This window comes from Polyodon spathula, chromosome 24, assembly GCF_017654505.1.
Source record: "Polyodon spathula isolate WHYD16114869_AA chromosome 24, ASM1765450v1, whole genome shotgun sequence".
Lineage (NCBI taxonomy): Eukaryota > Metazoa > Chordata > Actinopteri > Acipenseriformes > Polyodontidae > Polyodon > Polyodon spathula.
The window spans coordinates 10,360,689-10,381,498 of NC_054557.1; the positions used below are offsets into that span (position 1 = coordinate 10,360,689).

General features: G+C 36.3%; 1 protein-coding gene across 2 annotated transcripts in view; it reads left to right on the top strand.

Moving 5' to 3' along the window:
* LOC121299143 (protein unc-13 homolog C-like) overlaps window positions 1-20,810 on the top strand; it is a 152,488-nt gene that overhangs the window by 87,329 nt on the left and 44,349 nt on the right. For both annotated transcript variants that reach the window (XM_041226712.1, XM_041226713.1), the window contains 7 exons: window positions 4,008-4,177; window positions 5,016-5,131; window positions 5,543-5,706; window positions 10,348-10,498; window positions 10,656-10,724; window positions 13,900-13,989; window positions 15,975-16,103. In XM_041226712.1, coding sequence (XP_041082646.1) covers window positions 4,008-4,177; window positions 5,016-5,131; window positions 5,543-5,706; window positions 10,348-10,498; window positions 10,656-10,724; window positions 13,900-13,989; window positions 15,975-16,103 — 889 coding nt within the window. The remainder of the gene's footprint in view (window positions 1-4,007; window positions 4,178-5,015; window positions 5,132-5,542; window positions 5,707-10,347; window positions 10,499-10,655; window positions 10,725-13,899; window positions 13,990-15,974; window positions 16,104-20,810) is intronic.

Here is a 20,810-nt window from a genome sequence, read left to right on the forward strand (position 1 = left end):
GCACTCCACTCCACATGCACAGACTAGATAATGTCCCACTTTTAGACCCATTTGACCCCTGATCCAACTTAACTGTATTTAACGGCGAACTAGCTTATCCTGTAGTCAATTAAGTGAAGAAGATGAGGTCAAAACTAGGGATAGTGGTAAATGCTTCCCACATGCTGTGTAGATAACACTCCACTTCAAGTGTCTTCATTTCTCTTTATAATGCTAGCTAAGCCTCTGGTTACATGTACTGCCTAATGCTGCTTCAGCTGTTCCATTAAGTATAGTGTGAGCGTGTGCTGAGAAAACAAATCTACAGAATGCTGTAGCAATCCTGAGTTGTTAGGGAGACTCCCACAAGAATAGTCTATTTCACTGTAGTATTTAGGAGGGCTGCACTGTGATTCTTTGCAGCTAAATGCTATTGAAAACATCAGATCAGATGGCTCCCACCTAAAAAAATGAAAGAGCAAGTAGAGCAATTAAAGAGCATATTATTAAAGAGTAAGTGACATACCTGTAATTTTTCTTTGATTGTGAACAACCTGGCAACTTTTTACACTTATAATTAGAAAGCGTTGATTACATCCAAGCGTGATTACATGGTGCTATATGTCTCACGGCACCCCCCCCCCCCCCCCCCCCCCCCCCCCTCCCCCGTTTTATAGCGAGAAACTTTGGTTATAACGCTCATATTGTGTGTGTCGATACCTGCGAGGGAGCACTATAGCTACAATTAGCATAAAAGGGTATGAGGTTCCAAATTATAACAATGTCTTGTCTTTGATTTTCTAGCTTTCTCACTCTATAGACATTGTAGATGCAACGATATGTAGCAGTTTACTGTAAATACATGGTTTTGTCAATGTGATATTTGAAATTTCGACCTCCCGTTCTTAACCTGCCTTATCTATTTGAAATTCGTACCTACAGTCTTTCAGATAACTTGACTTATCTTGGAAGCTTTTTTGCTGTAGGAATTATGGATAGTGATTGACTAACAACTAAAACAGAAAATAAATGTATTCAGGAAACACCCGAACAGTGACAGAATGCACTGTGTTAAAAGTTTTTCCCCCCCACATATTGTTAATTACACAGCTGTTTGTTTTTACTGTGTAATTAATGTGAAAAAAATGTTAGATTGGGCTGGCATTCTTTATGATCAGTTCATCTAGTTACTGTGATCTCATGTGGCAGTGGTCAGATTCTGGCTCATTGTTGTTCGTTGTCTGCAATAGTATGCCATGCTAATTGGTTGGCAGCTGCATGGCAGACAGTACTAGTGGTTAACCAAGTGAGTTAATGCCTTAAAATGATCCACCAGCTAGGTATAACTTTTCTCAGTTATATCTTAGCTAGTTTTATGTTTCATTGGCCTAAAAAATAAATCTGTCACGTTGTTTTCAAGTTCTTTGTCAGCTGTCATATCTCAGCATTGCTCATCTGTAGGGCATCAGAAAATATGTCGAACTTCAGTTTATAGCTTGCTGGCAAAAAAAAAAAAAGAGAGATACAATGTAGCTGGTAGAAAATTTAATTAGCTTATTTCTGTTTTCCACTTATGAAAATGGTTAATCCCCCCCCCCCCCCCCCCCCCCCCCCCCCCCCCCCCCCCCCCCCCCCCCCCCCCCCCCCCCCCCCCCCCCCCCCCCCCCATTTATTTTTTTTTTTTATTCTAAATAAACAACACAGAAGATCAAGAGTAAGATTAATGCATGTACTGACAGTTAAATAGGGGTTTGTGGAAATGAAAGGTAGAATTTGACATACAAAGATTTGATATCCTGCTGTGGCATCTTTGTGAACCTTCAAGGCTTCTAAGGTCTAGTATGGATTAAACCAGAGATGTATTTCTATGCTCCCAGATTATACTTTAAACACTCCAAAATAACCTAAATTATAAATTAGATTATTTTCTTTGAGAACAGACTACAGCTTTGAGAACAGTCAAATTGACAAAGATTTTGGCCCATTCTTTCATTATGAAAATTGTAAAATACCTACTATGTGCAAGAAACTGAACAGACAGCTTTTCAGGAAGGGTGATTATTAATTTAGATACTCTGATGCAATCCTGACAAGTCTCCCACACTGAGTGCACTGAAACATTGTCTCCACCCCTTCAAACCTCTTCTCTCCCACCCTTGAGCGATTCCCATCTGTGAGCCTTGAGTGTCAGCCAGCCTTCCATTCTGCACAGAATACAGTGTAAACCGAGAATAACAGAAAGGTGCACCTTCTCAAGGTTTCTGTGGATTTACACCAGTAGCATTGGAAGATCCAGCTGGCTGCTCTTATTGAAATCAAAGTTGACAATTTATAGCTTTAAACATCAAGCAGTGACATCTTCTGTTTACAGGAATAGACAGAATAATTAGCAATTACCAGGCTGTGTGTTTAGATAATAGGTGTCAATATTACATTTACCAGGGTTCATACTGTAAGCTGTTACATCTCTGAATCCTTTCTTTTATATGTGCTTCTTTAGAAATGCACACACAAAATGCAACTAACTTGCATGCAAACATAAAGTCTCTTCCACATCTGAGGATCTAATTCTCTGTCTATCTGCTTTAGTGAAATCTGTTTGACTCCAGGGCTTCATGCAGCTTTTCTAAGGGTGGGTGAGATTTGAAGTTCTCTGGTTGAAAATCGTGCCGTGTGGGGGATGCAAGCAGGGGCAGGCAGAAACAGTACCTTGATTAGATACAACGTTTCAACCCCCTGGTTTTTTTAAAAACACATTATTTTGCATAATACAACATAACAGTGTGGATTCGTTATTGAACTCTTGGCTCTGTGGTGAACAACATGTTTAAATGTGTTGTGGGTGCAATCTTATTTTGACCTTTTGAAATGAAAATATGTGATCTTGCCACTGCCCTGCAATTAGGTAAAATAGCCAAAGCTTTTAGGTAAATTAGATTTGTGAATGTGCATTTAGACGAAAAACTCTGCATATGAATATATTGTAAATAGACAAACACAGCATCCAGTAGTTTTTGTCCATATTATAGTTCCTTAATATGACTAAGCACCTGCCCTTTCCTGAGCGACCCAGATAGTACTTAGTTACTATGAATGCATGTTTTGTTTCATATTTAAGAGCAGCTGCACATCCGCAGCGTGAAGACAGATTCCTCAGCGTCTGTAGTCTTTCACCTTTTTGAAAAGGTTTTCTTTTTTTGTCCTTGACGTTTTCTTTTTGTCTTTGTTCATAAGCTGGATGGGAAAAAAAATGATATACGTAAACAATATACATTTGTAGTTGGTACCAGTTATTTTGGGACCTACTGTATGAAACAAAACCTACAAAATAGGGTGTGATCAGTCACAATACAGTGTAGTCCTATGGAGGAATTTTGGGGAGGGCAACTCTTACTAACATTCTTAGTTGGTTGTGATGCTGTCAGTAAATAATTGTTCTGAGTTGTTCCCTACTAGTTGCACATCGTTAAATTATTCCGTTCAGAAAAAGAGAAATTGCACCTGGTTTTAGAGATTTAACTTGTCTTATGCTATCTACTTCCACTTTTCCTTTCACTCATTCAACCTCATTAAAAAGTGAGATGTATACATCTATGTATGTCTGCCCTTTCAGCTGGTTAAGAGTGAGCTTTCAGTCCCATTAAAAAGACTTGTATGGAATATTGACCTGTAGCGAGCGCTGCAGCTTCATTCCCAATTGACTTTAGAGTATATCTAATTCTGGAAGTCTATCAATAATTCTGTCTTTTGGTTGACAAGTCAAGACTCCATGTAAATGAAGCTCCGGCGCCAAATCAATTTCACAAATACATCAATAATGCAGTCTAGTACTGACCATTTTAAAAGAGCTTTGTTTGTGTGATATCTTGCTTTTTAACAATCTCCCAAGCGTCTGCTCGAACAACAGAGATCTTTTGTTGTAAAAGTGTTAGACCGGACGTATGGTTCCTATTGGAACAGTGCAAAGGTCTCAGGCTCACTCATTAAAGATGACTCTTGAATTTGATGTCATTATTTGTGCTTCACAGTGAATGCCATAACTCCACTGACAGAATAAAGGTGAGAGTCTGGGACGAAGACGATGACATCAAGTCCAGAGTCAAGCAGCATTTCAAAAAGGAATCTGATGATTTTCTTGGGCAGACAATTGTGGAAGTGAGAACGCTTAGTGGGGAGATGGATGTCTGGTACAACCTAGGTATGTTAGTGTTGCCAGTTAGATAATATTCAATTCGGACCTCATAACTCCACACTTAAAACACCCCTGTATTTGTATATCAGTATTCTTTAGTGTGAATGTTTGTGGAAACTTTGAGTAAAGATTTATAACCTTAGATTATTGCTAAATAATCATTTAGAGAGTTTCTAAGTAATCACCCTGTATAGGCTTATTAGTCATGTACAGTCTAATTTAATATTCTTGTTTCATAGGATGTAGAGTGCTACTGTACATGTCTTTGAGCTAGGAAGCATTGTAACATTAGAGTCAAAATGTAGTAGAGTTACATGTTGAAATAAATTGTCAAAAATTCTGCTCATATACTGTAACACTAAAACTGCCATGCTTCACGCTTTGGAAGCATTTGTTATAACAATTTTGGATAAGCAGATAGACAGCCAGAGGAGACATCGAAAGATAAATGTGACCCGAAACAGATGTTTTGAGGGCATAAATATATTGTAGCTGAACACTGACAATTAGAACAAGAAAGTAATCCTGTAAGGAAAATGATATTACCCAGTCAATATTTTCTAAGGTTGATATTGAAGTATTTTAAAAGTCACAGAATTCTGCATTAATGCGAACACATTGGTTGTCTTTTCAGGAAACACAAAAACTGATATTGAGGAATATTTTATGGCGTCTAATATCTTATATTAGTTTATTTCATATTATGTTGTGTGTTTTGTATAATTCTCAATGTGTGTTTCTGTTCATTACTTACCATGCTTAAGAAATAACAATTCAGAATGATAGATGGAGTATATTTGTAACCTCTGATATTAACAAGTTGTTTAACTATTTCATTGTTTAGAGAAAAGAACTGATAAATCTGCAGTGTCTGGTGCCATTAGATTAAAAATCAGCGTTGAAATGAAAGGAGAAGAGAAAGTTGCCCCGTACCATGTGCAGTATACATGTTTACATGAGGTAATATCTGATTTTAAGATTTAAATTAATATTTTTAATGTACAATAGTTTTTCACAATCAAACCAAAATAACTTGGGATACAGTTTATAATTTGCATTAACATTTAATTTGTGTAACTAATGACTTGAAATAAGGTTGTTGCCAGAACGTTTTTGTGGACACGGCTCATTTTCAATGAAGGTTTAAATATTGTCTTTGCTAAATATGTATGTCTGGAGTTTTTTTTAAGTGTTTCCAAAAAAACGTCTTTCTACAAATTTAATAAAATTTATATGCATCGATCAAAACTATGTGTTTTGCTACAGTAGTGGAAATAGTTTAAACCCTTGGCTTCAAACAATATTCAATGTGTTGTTCAGTGTAGTGATTGAGCCCTATTGATATGTTTGTTTTCTCATTTTTTTTTCCAGAACTTGTTCCATTATTTGACAGAAGTCAAAAATGGTGGCGTTGTAAAAATCCCAGAAGTGAAAGGGGACGAGGCCTGGAAGGTATACTTTGAAGATGCGTCTCAAGAAATTGTTGATGAATTTGCAATGCGTTATGGAGTAGAATTCATCTACCAGGCAATGACGTAAGTACAAACTACTTGAAACACAAGGGGCAAGGGACTATCAGGTCTATGCCCTATTAGGCAATACATACTGTAGCGTGAACAGGGTGGTGGTCAGGGCTGGTAGGTGACGCAATCAAATATGAAGACATAACCCCAATACAGGTGCTGCAAGCGACCCAACACTTTTGTACAGCGGTGTTGGCGCTATGCTTCAGATCGGGGGGGCCTGGCTTTGCGTCCCACCTCCACCTATGAGATGCCCCTGCCTGCAGAAACCGCGGTTCGCTGCAATACAGAGTGGAGGTGTTTTTAGTGTTATTTGTAGAAAGTCAATTTTTCAGCTTTCTAGCTCCGATTTGAGAGTTACTGCTGGTGGGAGAGGTTTTAGATTGTTGTGTGTGAAGTGCTTTGCTGGTGACAGATGTTTTATATTGTGGTGTATGAAGTACTTTGCTGTTCAGGAGACATGGAGTTGCTGCAAGAGTGTGGCACTGAAAGATGAAAGGTTGCACAGACAGGACAACTATGTTTCTCAAGAGATTTATGACGGATATGAAGCTACATTTGCTCTCCCTCATTGGACTTGTATTTCAATCCAAGCCAGACCTAAAATCATAATTCATCCTCACCTGGCACTAGTTCAGAAGATGTTCCCTTTGAGCCCTTTTAAGATTAAAGAGTGTTGCTGAGCTGGGACGCTACCAGTACAGAGAGGACAATGCAGTCTTGAGGTGCATTACACTGCAGTAAGATTGGAGTGTTCTATTGCCTGTCACTATACTTGAGTTTTAGAATGTATAGTACAGACCTGGAATCATCATTTATTGATGATGTTTACATACAGTAATATCTAAATGGTTGTGGTGATCTCCTGCTCATTGCTGACGCTTTGAAAAACACTTGGCATTATTGCAAACATCATAAAACCATAAGGGGACAATGTAAAAACAAAAAACAAAACCAAATTTGAAAGTAATATTCTTTAGCATTTGCTGTACCATTCCAAAATAATCATCATTTACTTTGATGATTGCTAACCTACACTTTTCTTGCCTTTTTAAATGTGCAAATGAATTACATTTTGTCGAGAAAGCTCAACAAATGCGTCATATCTCAGAAGTACGAAAGAGTGAGAGAACAGAATAACATATCTACTGTAATGACACATGCAATATTATTTTAATTTGAATATAAAAAAATGGATCATAAATATTAAAGAGCATTACTTTTTTCTTTGACCAGCAATTTAGCTTACTCTTCCAGCATTAATGTGTTATGCTCATTTTCCTGACTACTTTGTTCTGCAGCTTTAAAGATTGTCTTTCACAAAATCATAGGAAAGATGTACTGAACCAAAAAATATATGTATATTCATACACTGCCCTTTGTCTAGTTACTGAGACTAAAATATAGCCTCTTGTGTCTTCTGAAAAAGGATTACAAAATGATGTAGGATCTTGTCTTGTCAAAGCCACTGTTGTGACAAATGTGATTGTCCCCTCCCTGAGTTATGACCCTGAGGGCTTTGCTAAGGGGAGATACTGTATAACAATAGACATTTTTTTATGAAAGAAATATATAACACGGTTAAATTTGAAAAAACATGACATGAGCTACAGTCGACAAATGTTGTTTGAAGATGGTAACCATGTTTAATTTGTACATTCTGAGATGAATAGAGCCACTGAAGCTTGGAAATAAAGATCTCAAACTAACAGCTGCATGCTGTGGATGGATGTTTCCAGGTATCTGCATACCAATATCACTTATCAGGCTGTGCCTGCAGCATTGTTTTGAAGTTGGTAAAATCAAATGGACAACAGAACTTTTTTTTTTGTTTCTCCACCATGATCACAGGATTACAGAATACGCTTTAAAAAGGAAAGCCAGTTAAAGTCAGTGTTTCATTGTCAGTGTAAACCTAAAATTAGTAAAGTACGTGGTGCAAACTGTTAATGGTGGTGCAAACTGTTTTTTTTTTTTTTTAGCTAAAACACCCCTCTCCCACCCTCTTGGATGTAAACGCCCCCTTTTGGCTTCAGAACGCCCCTTGGGAGACAGTACCGCCCCCGTTGAGAAACACTCAGTATGTTTACATGACAAAGCGTTTTCCAAAAACGAATGTTTTCGGAAAATTGAATCAGAAAACTTATTTTCTTCAAACGGCACTTTTCCGTGTTTACATGATTAACGATAGAAAATCAGATTAGAATTTAACTGTATATACATGGTTTGAAGTTTTTGGAAAATGCAGGATATTTTTGCATGCAAAGTACTGTAGTAGCCTAAGCACGATTTGAAGACTGGACATTTCTGTGATTGAACGGAGACCAATCCAATAAATCAAGTGTTTTATCGAAGTGTAACATCTTAAATTCAAAGATTACTATCCTATACCTCTATTCAGATTCCCCAAAATGTGTAATCAGACTTTCCAACAGCACATCTTGTTCTATATTACCCGTTTCTTTTGCAGACATTATTTTAAATTCTCACGTCATTTTAAAGCTGAAAAACATTTGCTGCTACACTATGGGTTATTAACAAATACATACAGACTTTAACAAGTGTATTACTTTATCCCTAACTAAACAAATGGGTACATGCAGACTGACTACAGATTATTATTATTTTCTCTGTTTTCTAAAACCACGTGCAGGAGAAAAGGGTCAAAGTGTGCACGTGCGCAGTATGCTGTTTCAATCTGAAAAGTGTGTTTACATTATATACAGTTTGTTAGTTTTTGGAATTTATTCAAAAATTTCTAAGTGCTGTTTTCCGAAAACTAACTTTCGGAATATTCCGATACATTTTCCAAAAACTGTGTTTACATGACTTTTGATATCGGAATTAGTTTTCCGAAAAAATATTAGAATTCTTATGCTCATGTAAACGCACTGACTGATATAGATGCACTGAACTGATGTCTACTAAACTACCACCAGCTTAGGACCTGCTTAGAAATATAGGTCTCATTGCTACATTCAATTGTGCAAACCTCATGTTACTCGGTTCTCACACTTTGCTGTCAAAAGTTGCCTTGCTTTTGCTGGTGATAAAAGTTACCTCACAGGTTTGTCATCTTGGATGACAATCCAGCTGTGTCCGCTACTGAAATAAACCTAGTATCCTGAAGCGTGGTCTGATTCATTTTCACTCTGTGAACACATTCTGAATTCATTAAGTGAAAGGTAGATGCAAATTATATAGCAGCCCCTTAACTGAACAAAATAACAAAGTGATTTTAGCTGAATATATAATTACATTTATTGGCAAAACTCTGTAGTAAGATGCCTCAGGGGAAAGCTATCTGATTAGAACCTTTTCCAGCCAATATTTTGGTACAAATATAAACTATTTAGATAATATTATGTTGTCACAGATGGCTTTGTGTGGTGTGTGGGTGATGACGTCAGGTTCTTGAAGCAGTAGTTAAACAAGGAATGGCGGGGAAAAACTGAAGCGCAGCGGCACTCAGCGCGTTTATTAAATAATAAACAAAATATAGATTTATACAAAACAAAACACCCAACAAAAAGGGCCCAACAAACAAACAGTAACAAGTAGAACGCTGGTTGCGAAACCAGCATACATAGCAGTTGTTTACTTCTCTTCACAAACTCACGTCTCTCCTTCTGAACCGAGAGTGGGTCTTTTTATATTCGTGGATGGAGCCTTAATTACCTATTAATAAATTATCATATTAAGGCTCCAGCCACATTCTCACGAGAGTTCTAGTGAAGAAGTTTTAACCCCATCCCCAACAACTGTACATTATAAGGCTATACTGGCTTTTTCGCTGGTCTCAAACATTAAACAATAAAAAGATGGACGGTGCTCGACAGCCCACACATAAACACAAAAATAATGATTAGGACAGGTGGCTTCATCCGCCCACATACAAATAATAATAATAAATAATAATAATAATAATAATAATAATAATAATAAATACATAAATGCCAAGGGGTGGGCACTTTGCCACATATGTTTAATATCATCAATAGTGGTGATAAGTTTGCGCGTGTTTTGGCTGATGCTGAAAAATGTTGACATTACATAGTACACAAGCATCTAGATGCTAATGTGAATGATTTCTCAAGATCTGAACCCATTAGAGCTTTAAGGCATTAGGTCTGATTCACTAACCCTGCAGGAGCCTGCTTCATGACCCACAATCAAAGTTTGCAATGCAAGTCATTTTCCATAAAAAGCTGTAGGGTCGCAGCTAAATGTAGTCACCTGCTGTTCTCATGGTCTTCAGCCCCATTGCTACAGAATGCACATCCATCGATATGTTTGCTCTCTCTAATGAGGTGTCTACCTGACCTGAATGATGTGGTTCCCATATGCATTTCCCATGGATCTTTAAATGAAGGGGTGGCATTTTCTAGTTATCAAAGCATAACTTTGGGATGCAGAAGATAAAAGGATTTGGATCACAAAACAATGCACACACTTATTTAGACTGTGGGGATGGTATGGAGTGGGTCTCCCAGTCATGTTCTTGATACTAAATCATTGGGATCATTGAAGACCTCACTTGACAGTTTTCTGGTCAATCAGCTACTAGGAACGGGTCGAGCACCGATGGACCGAAGGACTTCTTCTCATTCCTAAGTGTATTCGTTTTTATTTGTATGTATTATTCTTCCACAGACATTTCTCTTGCCTGTCTTCCAAATACATGTGCTCTGGAGTCCCTGCAGTGATGAGTACCTTGCTGGCCAACATCAACGCGTATTATGCTCACACTACAGCTACAACTAATGTGTCTGCTTCAGACCGCTTTGCTGCTTCAAACTTCGGAGTGAGTTGCAATTGTTTGTTTTATGCCCATAAATTTAAATGCCCAATGTTAATTGCATAATGTAGATAAATGTTGGGTTTATTTATGTGGGTTTGATGTTCATCAAGTATTATTGTGTCATTTTATGCTGATAGACCATTCATTTCTTTCAACACAGAGGGAAAAGTTTGTAAAACTCCTTGACCAATTGCACAACTCGTTGAGGATTGACCTATCAAAATACCGGGTATGTGTGTTATGCATATTATTTTACCTAGGCCTAAACTAATAGTCATTGGTATTATTCACCTAGTTACAGTATTAATGAACTGTATACTTACAGATGACTAGGTCCACTTAATTTTCAATTGCTGGTACACTTTATAAACTTTTCTAAACAGCAATATTAATACAATACGTTACTCTAATGCAATTAAAACATCACATAATTAAGCTGTACGTATCCTATTAGAATTTATAAAGTCAGATCATATTCCTTAATTCCCTGCTTATGGAATGATTTGTTTGGTGAATAGTTTTAGGAGATTAAAATCATCTACACTCTCGGTTCCAATTTCTTGGACCACTGATTTCGGCATTAGAAGAGTGAATTTGCGTGACTGTTTTAGACCTATTTAATTCCATAGAAGGTGTAAATGTTTATGTCTGGTATTTAGCATATTTGCTTGCCTCAATATACCATATCAACCTTTCTTACCAATCAGATAACTGCAGTATATTATGATACATTTCTGCTTTTGATTTCCGTACTGTATGAAATTAAACTAGTTTAGGATAATTGAGAGGAAAAAAAATAGGTGACATTTACATCTGAAATACCTTGCTGCTTTGCTTCATTTTGTTCAGCTCCATTTTGTATCTTTCTGCCTCCTCTGCTGCTCGGTTCAGACGGACCTCAGTGGCGCTGTGATTGCTCACAGTCTGCTTTTGTACTCTCTTCAGTCCTTCCGGTTCTTATTGATGCACAAAACAGAACACGAAAACAATTGTAAAAGTGGTTACATCAGCAGTGTTAAAAAAGTATGTACATTGAGGAACTGACTCAGTTGGTACTTTCACATAATTGTGTTGCACCATGCTACTATTACCATGTTATAAGCTTGAACAGTCACAGTCATCTCAAGCAAATATTCTGACTCAATATTGACTGTCTCACTAACTCAAGGGAATAATACAGAAACCAGTGTTTTATTTGCAGGCAAGAATTGATCAGTATGTGAACTGTGTAATTCTAACATGTCCAGCATGCCATGCAAGAACAAATCGTAGTCAATTTGGTAGAGGATGCAACGCTATGATTTTAGTGCAGTAAGGGGAAATTAAGCTGGACAGTAAGCAATGCAAATCAATAGAGGCTCAGAATACTGTAGAAGAATAGAACACACCTTCCCCAACACGGAGAGACAGAATCTTACCATGTAGCTTCAAGCACATCCTTCTGATAAACCTCATGTTGACATTTTTTAAGTGTATTTCTCCTGTAGCTTGTCCAAACATGTTTCACTTCAGTAGGCACAGTTACAAATACTGTCCCAATAGCAATTACTGGGAGTTAGGGCAGGTGACTACATAGATGAGCCTTTAGTTCTTGAAATCTATAAAAGAAGAGTCTTGTGTGACACACAGTGCCCAGGGCCATTACCTTGGTAGAAAAACATACCCTGCAAAAACATACCCTTCAATCCACGAGGAATGGGATGAAAACAGAACATGAAAATAGTGCACCATTTCTGAAGAGTTTGTTTTGTCTAGTCAAAATATAAGCAGTACCCCTTCTTAACCCCTAAATTGAATCAGAATAATAGGCCTTTTTCTGGTGAAGGTTCTTTTAGAGAATAATAAGTCAAGACCAGCAGTATGGCAATAAGTGTTGCCATACTAATTAACTAGTGGTTGTTTCTGTGGTGTGGCTGTTACTCGTGTGTTGATATTACCAACACTGTAATAGCAATAATAAAGAAAACACAATTTGGCTCACACTTGATGAGATGCAGTAGCTAATGTGTATCTTCTTCCATAAGTAATAGCTGTGCTGCCAGTTTAATTTCCTCAGCCAGGCCTCAGTGGTGATTTAATAGATGTGCATCTCTTCTCTGATTTTGGTTTCAGATGATTCCTCTAGTAATTATAGGTAACAGAGTAAATGTGTTCAGAAAGGTATGGGTTTCCTTTCTATAAAGAAGTGACAAAGGTCAGTTAAGACCAGGTCAGTTATTTCTTTTTTTATGTAGTTAAGGTCAATTGCTTTGGGAGTTTCAAGTGCAAAGGTCACTGAGCAAATGTCTCCAGTGAGCTAAACAGGCTTTGCTGGTCTCAAAGATGGATAATAGTATTCAGTGATGAATTGCTATCAGTAATAATTGATGGTATACTGATAATACAAATCTTACAAATTGAAGTTTTTCTTACTAATGCTTGCTGTGTGACACAAGGAGGTTGAATGAGTTATTCATGCTATTACCTAAAGGGACTTCAGATACATTATTAAGATTTTTTTGAGCTATAGATAATGTTCTACTAAAGCCTACAATAATGGGTACCAGAGAGTGCACCAGTTTGTTAGCTATGTCCTGAAATCATCTGTAGCATTCTGCCTGTGGAATTCGTTGACATTCTAAAATTAGAGCTCCACAATAAAGAAATCAGCATTATGAAACATCATCCCGCTAGATAGCTCTGCACTGGAACAAAATAAAACAGCAGAATGCTTTTACTGCAAGACAGGCTCATTTGTAAAAAGAATCAACAGTTTTGTGTGGAGAACTAGTGTAATGCATTGGCAAGCCAAACAAAAAGATTGTTGCAAACTTTAAAAAAGGTAAGGAAACAGTAAAAAAGTACATTAAAGCTTGTTGTGTGTGTTGCGTTCAGTAGATCATGATGTTTGGTGCTACAGTATTTGGCAGGCGTGGAAATCATTTCAGCCTGAACTCCACCAATCCAATGTAAACAAAACCATAAGCAAATTCAAAAGAAACCACATACTGTAACTGAAATGGAAGTTTGTTAGAAGTTGAAGAACATGGAATGCAATGTAACACATTATTTCATAGGATCCTGGTATTCTGTTTCAGTCTCATTTAAACTCACTGACTATGTTATCATGTATTCTGAAATCTGTATAAACATCTTTTAAAAAACTATAATTCTGCCTTACTTGTAATAAATCAATACCCTAAATGGCTAAGTCTCTGTGAACTATCACAATGTGTGTTTTCTTTTTTATTTAAATGTAGATTACAGTGGAGATGTTTGGTCATGAAGCAGTTGAGACTCCTGAGGACTTCATTACTGTTATTATGTTTTATCAGCAAAAGGCAAATAGGAATCAATAATAGTACATAGAAATCTAAAGTAAAACATTGATCTAAAGCTGTCTGTTTCCCCTTTGTAAATATCAGGAAAATTTCCCTGCCAGCAACCCTGAAAGGCTTCAGGATTTGAAATCAACAGTAGACCTGCTTACCAGCATCACCTTTTTCAGAATGAAGGTAGGATGTTATTTATCTTAGCTGCCAGGTCGAGGAACATGTTCATTTATTGTCGGCAAATGGCCACATTTAATTTGTTACCCTTGAACAACCCTAGTAAGGTATATTCATCACCTTAGTGATTGGTGGTCCATGGTTTCTCTGAACTTTTAATTAAGATGATAGAAGATGGAACAAGTGTTAGGTTTTAATGATTTAGATACATAAGCTTCTGGTTTGAATTATTAATGAAATTGTTCTTTATTCTGAAAATCAGCTTGTTTGGCAAGAAAAAAGAAAAGAACTTGTGACCATGTTATTCCATCTCTATTTAATAAAAGGCTATATATATCATGTATATCCAACAACCCCTTGTGTCTCCTTATATTCCCTCTCGCCCTCTCCACTCGTCCTCTACTGGCTGGCTTGTTATGCCTTCTCTTCACTCTCCTTTCTCCCATGCTCACTGTTTCTCTTCCCTTGTCCCCCTGTGGTGGAACCAGCTACCAGTTATCCTCAACTGCTCATTCTTTTACTGCTCTTCACCATCTTCTCAAAACCCACATATTCAACCTTTATTTATATATCTTTTCTTTTCTATTTCCCTTTACTTATATTTATTTTGGATGTATATTGTATGTATGTGTTTGTTTTGCATTTTATTTAGTTTCTGTAAGTCGCTTTGGATAAAAGCATCTGCTAAATAATAATGTCATAAGATAAACAGATTTGGAGTTCTAATGTAATTACAAAGAGATTCCACTTGTCTTAAAATAATGTACTGTACAATAATCCTGCTAGCTGTATGTAAACTTTTAAAGTGGCTCACTTTAGAAAAATCTAGACGCTAAAAATCTAGACTTTTGACACTTTGCAGTCGAATAGTCTAAAACAGGAGTTCCCAAAGTTATATATAGACCCAAAACGTACATCTTTTCGGCTGCCTTTTCTTTTAGGACAGTATTGGGAAGTGTTAAGCTTGATATCTGCAAAGTTTGTAAGCATTTGTTTTTCAGCACATTATTGACTGGTTTCACAGATCCTGGTTAGCACTAATCTTATCTAAATTAACATTAGCCCAGGACTAGTGCTAATCAGGGTCTGTGAAACCAGCCATAAGCCATGTTAGATGCTTTTCACATTACTTGCAGTTCACATTAAGCAGGTTATTTTTAGGGCTTAATGTGATTATTATAATGTGTATGTTAATGAAAACCATGACTGATAATTATAATTATTTGATTTCAAGGAACTGGCCTAGTTTCTGCTTGACTGAGATCTATGCAGCTGACGTTTTTACGGTGATCATTTGGAACTGTATCACTCCTCTTGCAGTTGGGATCGGCACCCCTGCTGGCTGCACATGTGTCTTGTTTTCATGTTCTTAAAGCTACAGTAGCGCCTTGCTGTGATGTGCTCTGCTAGTACCGATATTGAGCAGAAAATTAACTACTAATGGCCCAAGTCTTCCTAAGAAAATATAGAATCATCTATAGGTCATTCCTTTAACATTGTTTGACCAGCTCAGTCACACAGTCAGTGAGGTTGTAAACATAGATTCAAAGTTTGAACCAAAACATGTTTTGCCATCACATACTGCACAGGCTTTGGGTTTCAGACTTACATATGCAGCAAGCCTATTTGTTACTGCAGTAAAATTGAATAATGATTTCTGGCCTTTTTGTACAAGTTGCAACTTTTAATAACTAAACCTACAATAGCACTGGTAGTAATGTTGTGTTATTGAGAAATGCCAAAGTGTATCTCTGAAGTTAACAGTATTGTTCTTCCCAATCTCTTCAATTAAACACCTCCCTACTTTTATATTTGAATTATCAATGCAAAAATATAGTATGCTACCACACTATAACCTAGTGCATTGTTTGTCTGCTTTTTTATTACGTACAGTTCAAGCTGGTAAGGTCCCCATAGAAATAACAGATTAGATTCTGCTTCAGTTCTGATTCCTTTGTTAATAAGCTTTGTGTCAACCTTTTGTTTTTAAGGTTCAGGAACTGCAGAGCCCACCTAGAGCCAGTATGGTGGTGAAAGATTGTGTGCGAGCCTGTCTGGACTCCACCTACAAATACATTTTTGACAACTGTTACGACCTCTTTAACCAACTCGTTGATCAGGTTAGACATTTATAATCTTACATTGATCAAACAGTTTCATTTGTTGTGTGTGTGTGTGTGTGTGTGTGTGTGCGTGTGTGTGTGTGTGTGTGTGTGTGTGTATATATATATATATATATATATATATACACACACACACACATGAGGTATATAGAGAGGAAGGAAGGTCCTGTCCATATATATATATATATTATATATATATATATATATATAATATATCATATATATATATATATATATATATATATATATATATATATATATATATATATATATATATAGATAGATAGATAGATAGATATTAAGATAATAACTTGATTATATATATATCATATGTCACTCATTGACTGTTACAATGTAAATGTTAAAAACTAAACTATTCAATTCTTAGCAAAAGTGTGGTTTCCACGTTGAGGTACCAAGCAGAGAAGCTGGAATGTTGCCACGGATATAAAAATGCTTTGCATTTTATCATGTTGAACTGTTGTTGCCAAAAAGCTCTTAGACTGCACCCGTAATACTACCAGCTTGCAGATTTTGTTGTAAGGGCTGGGGAGCAAAAAGTTGAAACTATGGGCAGTTCTCTCTATTTCTCTCTCATAGCGAGTTATTGCACATTCATGTTGTAGAAAAACACACTGTCATGAAGCCATTTGTAATAAAAATAGCTTTCAAGTGAAACACAATAATTATACCAGTTCTTGGTGTAGCCCCCACTCACCAGTTTTGACCCAAACTCATTATTAGATGTTTTTATTGCGTTAGTAATAAGACTCACTCTTGCCATATATTAGATTGTTTATGGCCCTGAGTGACGGTAACAATACATATCCAGTCATTCTTGGAAAAGAGAACCATAAATCACGCTTTTGTGGTTCACAAAAATTGGCTTGATCCAGTACATACCTAGCAGTACAGACACGGTAAGCCTTTTAAAGCAAGGAATGTTCTCAACTGATGATGGGAGGCAAAACATGTTTGTCACTTTAGTTGGATAATTTAATTGTTTGTTTGTTTGTTTGTTTGTCTGTCTCATATTCTTATTTATTGTGAAATTAACCTTAGCTATTGATACATAGGTAATAACTTGATTAAAGCATTGTGGGGGGAAATCACAATTTATAGATAATTATTGGCCTCTAGTGAGTGTCGATAAAAGTACATTTCATGCCTTATTCGATAGTTTTCAATTGTGTTATGTGGATGTGTTCTTTGATTCATAATGATGATAATAATATTAATAATAATAATAATGATGAATTGTATGAAACGGGTACTAAAGGGTTAAAGGAGCTTGCCTGAGCAATTTTATTAAAGCAGCCAGGTCTACCGCCAGACTAATTTTGCTTTCAACCGATAAGAAAGAAGTGAAATAGACATCTACTTCTAAAGATTTAGGTCAGCCTAGATCCTTTGCCTCTTAGTGCAGCTGTTCCAGTATGTTAATGATATAATGATATTACTGACAACTGCATTAGCAATGTGGTCTAATGGTTTCCAGACATTTAGGGCTACAGTTTCAACCAGCCTGAACGCACACTTACTGTAAATAATGTAGGATCCTCAGCAGTTGACAGATCAGGTAGCTCAGGGAGATCCTGTGTCAATGTGACTTTAAATGTAAGTCAAAATAAACAAATACACCACGTTTTATCATCTGATCTGCTGAATGTTTTGTCGAGGGCTTTCATAATAGCCTTTAGATGGTCAAATACTGAATGATATGGAGAATTTGATGACCTATCAATTTCATCACGTAGTGCTTTGGGTATCGCAGACCGTAGATGATGACATTAAATAATTTATTTTATCCAACAGCATATGGTTATATTAGTGACAGCTACCTTTTGCTGGTTATGATTGTATATCTAATTCCATTCAAAGCGTTTGTTCTGTGCTACATTTCCAATGTTCATATGCCATTTTAAGGCAGGCATATGGCTGAATGGATTTGTTTAGTTTGCTATTGGAAAAATACACATGCTTAGTCATAGTAATCAATCATAGTAAAAAAAAAATGAAAAGATTGATTCAGAATATATTAATATCAACATTATATTAAAAATGATGTGATAAACTTTAGTTCTAATGTGAAAAACTGCTTGTCACAGTGGTGAGTGGTCCTTTTATTGCCAGAATAATGAGTGATTCTGTTCATAATAAAAACGTACTGAAAAGTTCCTTTGAGCTCAGCCTCCAATTTGACCTATACCATTGCACATACCTATAGCAGGGTTTGCTTAAGACAGTCCTGGCTTGATTAATTTTATTGCATTTCATTGCTGCGTCAGAATATATGGTATGAACAAGAAGATGTACTTGTACAGTAATATCGTAATACTGGAACATGTAATACCTGTAACTCCATATAAATTGGTAATGATCAAATTAAATTCTGTGATTTTAATTAAAGCGTTAGAGAAATCAATCTCATTTCCCAACTGTTACCATTGGTGCTTTACAAACTCAATGATGTTAAAGGTAGAAAAAGAATCGATTATGGATAATTGGTTATTTATTTTATTAAAATATTATACTGATGCACATTAAGGTTACATTTTTGCCAATATAGTAGGATGTCATAGAGACAGGAACAAATAGCATGAAAAAGTATTGTTTTATAAGTGCTACATACGGTTACGTTTAAATTTCAAGCTGGCTGTGTTGTATCTCGTTTTTGTCAATCTAGAAATGTAATAATCATCGTGGATTATGGGATTATTGTGTCATTTTCCTAGCTTGAAAGATGGACACATCTGTTAATTATGTGCTTGTCCAATACTTGAAAAATACATTTAATCACCACATGGGTAGCTGTCAAAGAAAAAGATAATTACTCCCCAAACAACTCTCCAAAGGACCCTAACAAAGTAACTCATTCTCTTATTATTTTAGAATAGGTATCATTTACCATCTGTGATTGTAACCTTTAATGACCACTATTACTGACTCAATGCATTCCTCCAACTGTACATTCATTTCTAAATCAATAACTTGGAAAGGTTTAACAAGAATGTGCTTAACGGTCCTCTTGGATAACAATTACTGTTAGAATATATTGCTTTTTGTAACAGTTGTGCAACATTTGTTCTTTTGATCACGGTGTTGGTATATAAAAATATGTTTTTTAGGTTGTTCATTTCTGTGTTTTTTTCAGTATGAATCGAGATTTTGAATCAAAAGGCCTGTCTTTCACTATATTATTAATGCAAGTAACCATGTTGTTTCTGAGGCCATTGCAGTATTTGAAAAGTACTGTATAATCCAAACAACCTTCTAGCTAATAAGAGACAATTGACATGCATTTATATATTGGTAGCCTGCTGTTTCAAAAAATGCAAAAGCCAGGTTTTAAATAAATAATGTACTTTTGGAAACAGTTATGCAATGGAAAACAACAGGGAATGTTCAGCTACTGAGCAACACTATATGTGCTGGAATACATCAGCGATTCGGGATGGCATTGCTCACGGCACCATGCATCACACGGGAAATCTCTGGTCACCTTGTTTTCTGAAGGTTGTGTTTATCAGTCATCAGCGATGGCAGAGAGAGATAATAGGTATATACATGGAATGGCTAAATATAATCTGACATCAGCCTTGGTTGTTGTTGTTTTTCTGGGGGGTTTTTTCTGTCTTCCACGAATGCCTGTGTCCTACGTCAGAAATGGTTTGTTTGTGTGAAGATGTCAACCAGTTTGTGTTATGCAGTGGACTGAGCACAAATTGTCCATGTTCTCTGACAGGGTCTGAATGTATGCCTTCTGATTTATGTTGATGGTCCAAGTCTAATAAAGTCATGTGAGGTCACTTTAGTTATGGATAGACTGAAATTAAAAATGTACTGTAAAATAATTGCTATAATTAGAAACTAGTGACTGGTACATAAAACATTGACTCTAATTTTCTTGGGGTTTTTTGTTTGTTTTTTTTACATTTTTCGAAAATACTATTACCAGGTGTAGAGTTAATATAGATATTTTGATATGCCTAACAAAAAGCCAGTTGTTTAAAAAGAACACTTTATAACATGAAGCAGATGGGAAGCGAGATTTGTTGAGAAGACCAAATGACACAGTTTAAAGCTGTTATATAAATATACAGTTCTAATTGGCCTACTGTCACCCAGGCCCTTGGGTGGTGCCACATCTTGCTGACCTTGTGAAGATGAAACTTTGTTTTAAATGACAATATAGCTGCACCAAAGGGGCTTCAGAATTTCCCGTACCAGTAACAATGTTGATTTTACATGTAACCCTTTTCCCAGTTGTCTGCAATAGCTTACGCATGGCAGAGTTCTGGTTTCAAATAGCTATGGAACAATTACAAAAGTTGTCCTGTCTGAAGGGTTGGGGGGATCAATTGAAGATTGTTGTTTGTTTTTTTTTTTCCCTGGTTGAAAAATGTAACATCCTCCCTGAGTTCCTGGTTTAGCTGGGCTAAGATAACTCCTGAATAAATGTGTGTGAAATAGAACTAGTGGCTTTCATTCTTTAAACCTGATTAGCAATCTGAGGATTACATCCCTGAAAATAGGTGTTTGGGATTCTTTCCTTCAGTGCTATTACAGTACAAGCAAACGACATAGTTTACAGGGAAACAGTTACAATGTATTTAGATAAGGGGGGATAAAATAACAGTGCCATCGAAAACCTTTGTGTCATACATTTTTTGGCTTTTCTCCATAACCACCTTTTTCAATTTG